This window comes from Giraffa tippelskirchi, chromosome 6, assembly GCF_054371585.1.
Source record: "Giraffa tippelskirchi isolate mGirTip1 chromosome 6, T2T-mGirTip1v1.2.pri, whole genome shotgun sequence".
Classification (NCBI taxonomy): domain Eukaryota; kingdom Metazoa; phylum Chordata; class Mammalia; order Artiodactyla; family Giraffidae; genus Giraffa; species Giraffa tippelskirchi.
The window spans coordinates 99,075,614-99,087,732 of record NC_137280.1 but is presented as its reverse complement, the minus strand read 5'-3'; the positions used below and the strand labels follow the sequence as shown (position 1 = coordinate 99,087,732).

At 35.0% G+C, this 12,119-nt stretch overlaps 1 protein-coding gene across 13 annotated transcripts in view; it reads right to left on the bottom strand.

The window, feature by feature from the left end:
- Positions 1-12,119, bottom strand: part of RAPGEF6 (Rap guanine nucleotide exchange factor 6) — a 213,019-nt gene that overhangs the window by 126,513 nt on the left and 74,387 nt on the right. For 12 of the 13 annotated variants that reach the window (XM_081500219.1, XM_081500221.1, XM_081500223.1 and 9 more), the window contains one exon: positions 3,062-3,205. In XM_081500219.1, the coding sequence (XP_081356345.1) occupies positions 3,062-3,205 (144 nt within the window). Of the gene's footprint in view, positions 1-1,168; positions 1,242-3,061; positions 3,206-12,119 lie in introns of all 13 variants that reach the window. The other variant, XM_081500228.1, reaches the window with a different exon arrangement.

Genomic DNA, 12,119 nt, shown 5'->3' with positions numbered 1-12,119 from the left:
TGTTATAGAAGTTCTCTTTTAACATTAAAAAAAAAAAAACTTTTCACGTTAAGAGTGTGTTTCACATCTTTATACAAAGCAATGTACATGAAAAGACTGAAAATATTTCATAAGAACAAATGATTTTTTTCAATCATTCTAGGCATTCACTTAGAAAGTATCTTTCAAACACATGGAAAATTTTTAATGCTTATAAAATCTGATGTACAGGTTTGGATTAATGATACTTAAGAAAACTACCATAACAAAATATTCCATACATCTTTTAAGAATTTTTGACTTTCAGCACTCTATCAAGAAAAAGTTGATGGTTCGCAAATGAAAAAAGAAACTGTCAAATTTCCACCACCATCTTAAATAATGATTCTGGGACTCACATGGTGGTCCAGTGGCTAAACACTCCATGCTCCCAATGCAAGGGGCCCAAGTTCAATCCCTGGAGGGGTAAATAGACCCCACATGCCACAAGTAAGATTGAACATGCATGTCCTGCCACTAAGACCTGGTGTAGTCAAATAAATAAGTTAAATATTTTTAAAAAATCTGATTCCTCCTAATCTCTCTGAATTGCTAATACCCACAAAAGAAATAAATATCCTATGGTAGTCATAAAACCAATTATCTACTGTATCAATACTGATTAAGATTTTTGCTACTAAAACTTATACCCATCCTTATCTAACTATTCCAAAATAGAAGGGGGAACACTAACAAATTCACTGTAGTAAGCCACAATCACACTGCTATCAAAACCAGCCAAATACACTAGAAGAAAAGAAAATTACAGGCCAATATCTTTAATGAATACAGACGTTAAAACCCTCAAAAAATATTAGCAAATCAAATCCAAAAATATATAAAAAGGATCATATAAAACAATGAAGCTGGATTCATTTCAGGGTTTCAAGGATTGTTCAACATACACGAATCAATCACTGTGATACACCACACTAAACAAAAGGAGAGAAAAAAAAACCGCATGATGAAAAAGAAAAAGCATTTGACAAAATTCAACATCCCTTCATGAAAAAACTCTCACCAAAGAGGGTAGAGAGAGAACATAGCTCAACATAACAAGAGTCATTTATGACAAATCCATCACACTCAACAGTGAAAAGCTGAAAATCTTCCCACTAAATTCAGGAATAATATGAAGATGCTCACTCACCACTTTTGGACAACACACTATTGGAAGTCCCAGTCGTAGAAATAAGACAAGGAAAAAAAAAAAGGTATCCAAACTGGAAGGGAAGAGGAACTGTTACTCTTTTCAGATGACATGATACTTTCTATAAAGAGCCCTAAATTTTCCACACACAAACCCTTTTAGAACTAATAAATATATCTGGCAAGGTAGTAGTATACAAGATTAAAATACAGATATCGGTTCCATTTCTTTACACTAGCAATGAAATATCAAAGAAAAAGGAAAAAAATTCCCATTTAAAATTATGTTCAAAGAGCAAAATATCTAAGAATAAATTTAACCAAGGAAGTGAATAACCTATATACTGATAACTATAAAACACTGATAAAGGAAAATGAAGACGATGCAAAGAAGTAGAAAGATAGCTCATGCTCTTAGACTGGAAGAACTAATATTTTAAAATGGCCACACTATCCAAAGCAATCTACAGATTTACTGCAATCTCTACCAAAATACATAGGAAATTCTTCAAAGAATTAGGGGAAAAATTCTAAAATTCATATGGAACCACAAAAGACCCAGAAAGTTTTATCCAAGAATATACAAAATGTCATTAGTGGTTCCATAACTGAGTGATGGGACTAATCAACTTTTAATTTTTCAAAAATAGACAAGAATCATTTGTGTAATAAGTCCAAACTTAATTAAAACTTGAATTAGCTAAAATTAGTGACAGGGAAAGCTACTATATAAAAAGTGGGAATTCCCTGGCAGTCCAGTGGTTAAGACTCGACACTTTCACTGTCATGGCCCCTAGTTCAATCCCTGATCTGCAAACTAAATGGTACAGCCAAAAAACAAAACCAAAAAACCATTAAATAATAAGAACAGGAAATGAACTTTAGGTAATAAAAAATTTGAGGACTACTTCATATGTTACTGCTTGTTGTCAGAATGTGCTCAATCAAAGAAATTAGGCAAATAATGACTAAACCCTTACAGCTACTCAAATTTAACACTCTAACACAAACAACTCCCTAAATAATCCTCCTTATTTCTAAGATGGAATGAATTTCTGTTTCTGACAACCAAAAGAACATATACCCTTGGGAATTTTAATACACTAAATCTCCAAGCTGTTTTTATATTTTGGGGGATCAACTTTCCTGTGAAAACTTATAAAACATACCTGGATTTATTCTTTCTTAAATTATCCTTATTCCTTGATTCAACTACTGGGTTAGTCAAAAAGTTTGTTCAAGTTTTTCCCGTAAGATTATATGGGAAATCCTGAAAAAACTTTTTGGCCAATCCAATTCTTTTCAATCTGGAAAGCAGCATCTATCATTAAAATATTAAAGACTTAAAAAGATTTTCTTGTTTTATGGAACTTATTTCATCATCATCTTTCAGTATTTGCCTGTGAAAACATACCTTTAACACTTGCATATATTTCTGTACCAGCATACAGTAGCATAACTGCCCCACAACTGAAGGGAAGAACTGACATATTTTTTATTTCTTTTGTATGCCTTAGTGCATAAAAGAAAAAAAGCTCCCAAATGAGTCTATTTTCTGAGTTCTCTGGGCACACATACACTCAGGGCACACCGTTCAAGCAACAAAAAAGTTAAGAAAATCCACAAGCATGTCTAAAAAGATACATTAAAAAAATTGTTTTACACCATTTAAACAAAAACAAGTACCTCACTGGTAAGAATATTTCTATCAAAGTCAACACAGCAGAAACATTTTTAAAAATTAAGAGATATATTTACGTGCCCCAAACTTTTATGTGTAGAGCCCCAAGTGTTGATATTACCAAAAATATATGCTGATATTACCAAAAAATGTATGTTCATACTGTATATGAACATTAAGGAATATCAACAAAATGTTCCTAAATATACTCACAGAAAGACAGCTGTTAATGTCCACATCATCAGTAATAGTCTGGCGTTCTCCTTTACAATTAATTTTCCGAAACCTTCTTCGAGACTGTCTGGCAGGAATTTCTCTTTGTAGAATACTATCTTCATTATCTTTGGAATTCTCTACCTGAAACACATGTTCACATTCCTGATTAAACATCCAATTTTTCCATATTACTGACAGTCTGTGGAGTTTTAACAGGCTCATAAGGACGCTTCATTTACTTCAAGCAAGAAACTGCCTCAAGAAAAGAGTCTGTATAGGACAATGTTCATGAGTACAAAAAGATTAAAGGTGACATTATAAAGATCTGGAGACCACAATTTCCTCCCAGGAAACAGTCTCTCTTGCTTACATGAGCATACATCCTCCTAAGTAAAGTCACTTACCAGAAATGAAGGTTGTTAACTACACCTACACATTCAATAATCACAACATCTGAGTTAGTCTAATTACAAACTGCCTGGTTATACACATATTTTATTTAGCAACCAATCATGGTTATGCTTTCAGTGAACTGCTAAACAATGAAGCAAAAATGCTTTATGTGTTATTCTTTGGTGTCCATCTTAATGTGTGAAAACAGTCAAGAGTAAATAAGGCTGGCATCTTCTAAGGAAGAAGGGAAAACTAACATTTACTGAGGGCTTTAGGCCAGCATGCATATACATTATACTAAACAGTTTACACAACAGCCCTGTAATCAGGTATTACTATTTCCAATTTAAAGGTGAACAAGGGAAAATCCAAAAAGATCAGTGACTTCCCAGCCTCGTTAACAGTGATACTTATTAAAGGTGATCTAGAATACAAGCCTGTTTTCAAAACTTATGCCACTTATGCCACTGATATTGCCAAGGGAGAGGAGATGGGGAAGGATAGAAATAGGTGAGGGATGTTAACAGGAACAACCATCCAACTGTAAAATAAATGACTCATGGATATGAAATGCACAGGGTGAAGAATATAATCAATAAGTATGTAATAACATTGTATGGTGACAGACGGTAATAGGACTTATTGTGGTGATTATTTTGAAATATATAGAAATACCAAATCACTACTTTGGGTAAGAGGAACTAACCTAAGTGTTCTGGGTTGATTATACTTCAAAAACAAACAAACTCACAGTAAAAGAGATCAGATTTGTGGTTCCTAGAGATGAGGGCTGCGGGTAGAAGAACGGAACTGGAGGAATCAACCGTCCTAAATTCAGACTACACTACAAAGCTACTGTCAACAAAACAGTAAGGTACTGGCACAAAAATAGAAAAATAGATCAATGGAACAAAACAGAAAGCCTGGAGATAAACCCATGCACCTATGGACACCTTAACTTTGACACAAGAGGCAAAAATATACAATGGAGAAAAGACAGTTTCTTCAACAAGTGGTGTGGGAAAACTGGTGAACTACGTGTAAAAGAATGAAACAAGAACAGTTTCTAACACCATATACAAAAATAAACTCTAAATGGGTTAAAGACTTAGATGTAAGACTAGAAGCTATAAAACTCTTAGAAGAAAACATAGGTACAACATTCTCTGATATAAATCACAGCAAGATCCTCTATGACCCACACCCAGAGTAATGGAAATAAAAACAAACAAATGGGACCTAATTAAGCTTAACAGATCTTGCGCAACAAAGGAAACTATAAGCAAGGTGAAAAGATGGCACTCAGAATGGGAGAAAATAATAACAATGGAAACATCTGCAAAGAATTAATCTCCAAAATATGCAAGCAGCTTATGCAGCTTAGTATCAGAAAAACAAACAAGCCAATCAAAAAGTGTGCAGAAGACCTAGACAGGCATTTATCCAAAGAAGACATAGAGATGGCCAATAAACACATGAAAAGATGCTCAACATCGCTTATTATTAGAGAAATGCAAATCAAAACCACAGTGAGGAATCATCTCACACTGGTCAGAATGGCCATTATCAAAAAGTCTACAAACAATAAATGCTGGAGAGGGTGTGGAGAAAAGGGAACCCTTTTACACTGCTGGTGGGAACACAAACTGATAAAACCACTACGCAGAACAGTATGAAGTTTCCTTAAAAAAACTAGGAATAAAACTACCACACGACTCAGCAATCCCACTACTGGGCATATACCCTGAGGAAACCAGAACTGGAAAAGACACATCACATGTATCCCAAAGTTCACTGCAGCACTATTTACAATAGCTAGGACATAGAAGTAACCTAGATGTCTACTAGTAGATGAATGGTAAGGAAGTTGTCATACATATACAAAAATGGAATATTACTCAAAAGGATGAGAATGCAAAAGGAATCTTACTGAAAAGCTATAAAAAGGAACACATTTGAGTTAGTTTTAATGAGGCGGATGAATCTAGAGACTATTAAACAAAGTGAAGCAAGTCAGAAAGACAAATATTGTAAATTAATGCATATATATGGAATCTAGAAAGATGGCGCCAGTGATCTTACATGCAGAGTAGCAAAACAAACACAGATCAGACCTTTGGACTTGGTGGGAGAAGGAGAAGGTGGGATGATTTGAGAGAATAGCTGCTGCTGCTGCTGCTAAGACACTTCAGTCGCGTCCAACTCTGTGCGACCCCATAGACGGCAGCCCACCAGGCTCCCCCGTCCCTGGGATTCTCCAGGCAAGAACACTGGAGTGGGTTGCCATTTCCTTCTCCAATGCATGAGAGTGAAAAGTGAAAGTGAAGCCGCACTGAAACATGTATGTTACCATATGTAAAATAGATAACCAGTGTGAGTTTGATGTATGATGCAGGGCACCCAAAGCCAGTGCTCTGTGACAACCTGGAGGGATAGGTTGGGGAGAGGTGGAAGAGGGCTTCAGAATGGAAGAGACACATGTATAACTATGGCTGATTCATACTGATGTATGACAAAAACCATCACGATATTTTAATTATCCTCCAATTAAAATAAATAGGTTTAAAAAAAGAAAAAAAAGGAGGAATTTCCAGTTATAAGACAAATAAGTACTAGGGATGTAATGTCAACACAATAAACAAACACTATTGTATGTCGGACACAACTGAGTAACACACATGTTATATATGAAAGCTGTTAAGAGAGTAAATCCTAAGCACTCTCATCACAAGAAAAACATGTGTTTCTATTTCTTTAACTTTCCATCTACATGAGATGATGGTCGGTCACTAAATTTATTGTGTTTATCACTTCATGATGTAAGTCAAATCATTATGCCTTAAACTTATACAGTGATGTATGTAAATTGTATAAATTTATATATACAACAGATAAAACTGGAAGGATAATAAAATAAATATTTATTGTTATCCCTCAATAAAACTGGAAGGAAAGAAAAAGACTACCTTGCCTATCTACTAAAATTACAATTTACACCATAATTTTAAAAAATCACTTTTACAAAGGCATACTGACATGTTCTAAAGTAGACTTATAATCAACTTCACATTCAATGAAGAACAAACAACAATTTCAGCTTTTTCCCACAACTACTTCTCCTGCTAATGTTGTATCACTTGCTGATATCAAAAATTTCCTAGTCATCCTAGAATGAAATTTCAACATTTCCAACTCTTCTGCTTGTCTTCCAAATCTTACCTTCAATCATTTCTTCAAAACTGTCAAATGTTTTTTTAGAAATCCCTTTCATAATGTCTTTTTTTTTTTCATTCCCACTACCATCATTCCTTAGTCAAGCTTTAATGACTTCAGTCCTAAACTTACTGCTTCTGTCATGATCTTCTCCAGTTCCATCTGGCACAGTCAGGTAAATCACCTCGATAAAACAGTATGTCATCCCCTGTTCAAAATGCTACAATGGATCTCTAATGGATACCAAATAAATTTTAAATTTTAAACTATTACATTTGATATTCCAAGCCATATTTGCTCCATTGCCGAAATATTTTTAGCACTTTATCTTACACAAGGAAGTCTGGAAAAATTGCTCCCACATCCTCCTCCCCACAAAAAATCCTCTCACATAAAAGCTCCAATGAGATATGCAAAACTTCTTGATGATTTCTCAGAAAGAATCAATGTCTAAACTGTTCTGTTTCCAGTGTGAGTGTTCAGGAGTAAGTAGCAGTCAAGCCACTGTGACTATTCATGGTTCCCTACTTTGGCCACCTGATGTGAAGAACTGACTCATTTGAAAAGACCCTGATGCTGGGAAAGATTGAAGGCGGGAGGAGAAGGGGATGACAGAGGATGAGATAGTTGGATGGCATCACCGACTTGATGGACATGAGTTTGAACAAATTCCAGTAGCTGGTGACGGACAGGGACGCCTGGCGTGCTGCAGTCCATGGGATCGCAAAGAGTCAGGCACGACTGAGAGACTGAACTGAACTGATACGTAAGTAACTTACATTCTGCTAAGCAACTTAACCTATTTTAATTTCTGTTATCCTATCCATTTTATCTTCATATGCTGAAATACTACCAATCATGTAAGAACATCTCAATTGCCATCTCTTCAATAACCACAAGAGACATTCCTTTGACTGGTTTACTACGTGTACACAACCCAGAGTTCTCATAAACAGGACTGCTTTCAGGTCTTTGCATTCATTTGTATTATTTTTGCCTAAAAGTCATTCCTCCTCTGCTAAAATCTTGGCAAGCTATATATACCTCATAACCCAGTTCAACTAACCCTACCTCTGCTCCAAGAAGGCACCACCCCTTCTACAGCACTAAGTATATTAGCTGTAATTATTAGAGAAGCCCACCTCACTACAAGTTCTCTAGTATAACAACTGCATTATATTTATATTCATCTTTGCTCACTTATTCAAAATGTTTGCCAAAATGGGCATTACATTAAATTCTCTTTCTCCCTAAAGATTTTAAGCCCTTTCAAGTATGCATAAGATACTCAACAAATATACAGGCAGGCAGAATAACTTATTGAATATTATTTTTCTGAAAGGTAAAATCCAGAAGACACAAGGGTTGGCAGTCTAATTCAAAACTACAGAACTTTGTACAGGTAGCAAATACATGTCACCTCTTTGAGATTCAAAATGGTCTTATTTACTAAATCACTACACTAGGCCAAGCATCAGAAACTATAAGTTATATCCTTTAAGGCTCGCAACACAGCTACTCTTTCTGTGTTAACAGATGGTATGGAGTCTCATAAAACTTTTTATTTCACACAAATGGATGAGTAACAATTCAAAAAACTAAGTGTGACTAAAAAGTTCATTGCCTTCATACCGTCCTATCCCACAGGATATGCTAGATTATTTAGGTGAAATTCCAGTATAATGATTCTTAGATCTTTTAATATTTACCATTTATCTAGCAAAAACAATGATTTAAATGATAAAGGATTTTTCAAGATGGAAACAGTAGTAAATTATAATTAGGAAAGGAGTTTCTAAGCATCAAAAATGTGGGCAAAAGTACCAAATGAAAAGAAAAAAGCAAACAATGTATAAAAGATTAAACTCTTGCTGAATACAAATGAAATGTGAGATTAGATTTAAAAAGCGAAATCTCGTAAACACATACTGAAATGGCACAAAAGTAGGAATCCAAATGCAAAGAATGAAGTGAAGGCAAAATACCAGGAAGTAGGCTAGCAACAAAGACCCAATCTACCAGATGATTTTTCCACTTTAAAGGCAAGACTTTCCACTTTGATGGTTAGAGAACCCACCAAAGACAGGGAATGCATAAGAGACTCACTCATCTCAAAGAGCTACATCCTCATTGCAAGGTTTAAGTCTATCCTGCAGAAGGGAGAGGAAGAAAAACTGCTTGGGACTGAGAAAAGACCTGCTGAGGGTAGGGGAAATTCAAGACAGAGGCCATCCTTAATGCAGGTCTATAGTTTTAACTCATTATACTTTAAGTGTATAAGAAAACTCAAAGAATTTTAGGACAAAAAACATACTTACATGCAACAGGCAAAAACAAATCTAAAACCTCTTTGCAAGAATGCAACTTTAACCCAAACCTCAAAGAATCCCCACACCTAAAAGTTCAAGACACATTAAGTCACAAATAACTGCCCCCCACGAAAACCCCAAAACTAAAAACAGAAAGAAAAAAAAAAAAAAAAACAACCTCAACTACAACAAAACCTAAGAGACATGATGAACAACAACGGACAGAAAAAGGTTGTAGAATCATATCTGCAAATATTCCAATATATTGGAAGTATCAGAAAATATAAAGCTATGATAAAGAAAAAAACAACTTAAAACAAACAAACAAAAAAATTTGAAAATGAGCCAGAGATTATAAATAGCAACCAAACCGATAAAGACTGATCAGGAAAAAAAAAAAAAAAAAAAAAAAAAAATCCTCCCCTAGTGCCTACCCCTCCCACACCCCCCCCACCGGGCTAGCAAATAGTAAGTAACAAGAAATAGCCATCTACATTAGAAAGAAGGATGAGAACATGGAGATATATCCTGTCTGAAACACAAGAGCACATAGAAGGCCTAAAAGTGACGGTGGAACAGGAACACTCAGAAAAATTTTTCAAAAAACCAGTCTCAGCCCTGAACACAAAAGTAACAGTAGAGAAAATTGAAACTACTGATGTACAGAAGGTAACCATAACAACAATAAAGTCAAAACCTAGCTCAATTTTATCAGAAGAAATGTGTTCCTCTCCAGGCCTAAACACTATCTACCTTCTGTCTTTATTGCCCCAATACACAATATTTAGTATCAAATACAAAACAGTAACTCACATAAAAAGAATTTTTAAAAAACTACTCAATCCACTGCCAAGAGACAATGCAATCAACAGAGCAATCAATGAAAATTAAGAAAGACCCAGATCAACATCAGACAGAATTTAAAACTATAATTAATATGGTAATGGTTCAGTAGAAAATGTGGACAATACAACTAGACAGATGGACCAGACCTAAGAAAGATATTAGAGCAAAATGAAAATGTCAGAAACAAAAACATGGTACTAAAGATGAAGAATGCCTTTGATTACTAGACCTGATGCAATCAGGTCAACAGAAATTACCCAAAGTGAAAGAGAGAAAGTAAAAAAGAAAAATGAAGCAGACTAGGTCTTTAGATAGTCAGATACTTACAGGAGCCAATTTTATGAGCCCAATTCTTGTATCTCATATCCAGAAAAACACTAACATCTTTCATGATGACGACCGCTCCTCATGACTAGCAGAAAGCTTCTGCACAAAAACACATGCTTGATTGCATGTAGTCTCTCTTCACCCAAATCACAAACATAGGGACCTTCCTCCCTGCCTCTTTGGAGCAGTTTCTCAGTGCTATCTGAGGTGCTATCTCCTGAGCTATAGTCCTCACTTTGCCCAAATAAAACTTAACTTAAAACTCTCACATTGTGCATTTTTTAAGTCGACATTAAGAAGTAACTAAACAGAGAATTAGTGAATTAGGAAAACAGAGCTAAAAAATAGTATGGAGTACAAAGTCAGAATGAGATGAAAAAGAAGAAAAAAAAAATCTTAAGAAATACAGAGAATTAGCTGAAAATATTTAACATATTTAAACCAAGTTCAAGAAGGTGATAATAGAAAAATGAAGATGATGTCCAAAGAGAAAATAACTGAGATTATTTTTATAAGCTATTCTAAAATGTCCATGAAAGGGACTTCCCTGGTGGTTCAGTGGTTGAGAATCCACCTTCAAGTACAGGGGATGTGGGTTTAGTCACTGGTTACGAAATTAAGATCACACATGCTCTGGGGTAACTAAGACCACAAGCTCTAGAGCCAGTGCTCCATAACTACAGAAGACCCTGTGCCACGACAATGACCTAGCACAGACAAACCAAAAAACAAAACAGCCCAAAAGGCTCCAACAAATCTGAAGCAGTATACTTAGAAACTACAACTGTAAATTCACACAGAAAAGATAAACAGATTTTCAGTGCAGCCGGAAGAAAAATAAAGATCGGCTATAAAGGAGGGGCAATTAAAATAATAACTGACTTCTCAAAATACAATGGATACCAGAAAACAGAATACATTGACTGCTGAGAAAAAAAGGATTTTTCTCCTAAATGCATTCATAGCAAAATAATCCTTAAGAATAATACAAAATAAAGCTATTTTCAGGCAAAAGAAAGAAAAAGAAAAAGAAAAAAAAAACAATATACCCAACTGAAATGTTTACCAACAAAACCCCTTTATTAAAGAAAAATTTAAAGGATGTGCCTCAAGATGTTACACAAATGGTACCATAAGTAAGGTCTCAAATCCAAGAAATAACTAAAGCAAAGAAACGCTAAATACATGGTTAAATATGAGCAAACAAAGACTGCATAAAATAATACTATAAGACAAAATCCGTGAAATGAGTAAGTATTACTAAACTACTGGTCAAAAGCAATTATGTTTTGTTAACAGTCACCAGTAATAACCTTGTATCAACTTTGCTAACTTATTAACTTTAGTTATTTTTAAGAAGCCTAGAATTAGCATGAAAAGAATAGACCAAATACACTGTATCTAAAGGAGTATTGGGGAGGGAGTTGAGAGTGGAAAAAAGAACATACTATGTTATATATAGAGAAAAAATAATAAGAGAGAAAAAAAAGTAGAAGATATACAAATGACATGATGTGGTAAAAGTAAACCCAAACCTGACAACAATCACAATGGATTTAAATGGAAGACTCTTTACAGGTTAAAAAAATAAATCTTCCACCAAATGCAGAAAAAGAGTTCACAGCCTTCAAGTACTAAGACTCACAGAACTGTTGTTTACTTGCTAAGACGTGTCCAACTCTATGCAACCCAAGGACTGTAGCTCACCAGGCTCCTCTGGTCCATGGGATTTTCCAGACAAGAATACTACAGTGTGTTGCCATTTTTTTCTCCAGTAGATCTTCCCGACCAAGGGATCGAACCAGAGTCTCCTGCATTAGCAGACAGATTCTTTACAACTAAGCCACCTCTAAAGCCCCAAGGCCCACAGAATCTGGATACATAAATGAAAAGAGAGTCCTAGAAATTGAATCACAAGGTAACATCTCACTACAAAATAATGAATGCAAGAATCCTAAACTCAGTTA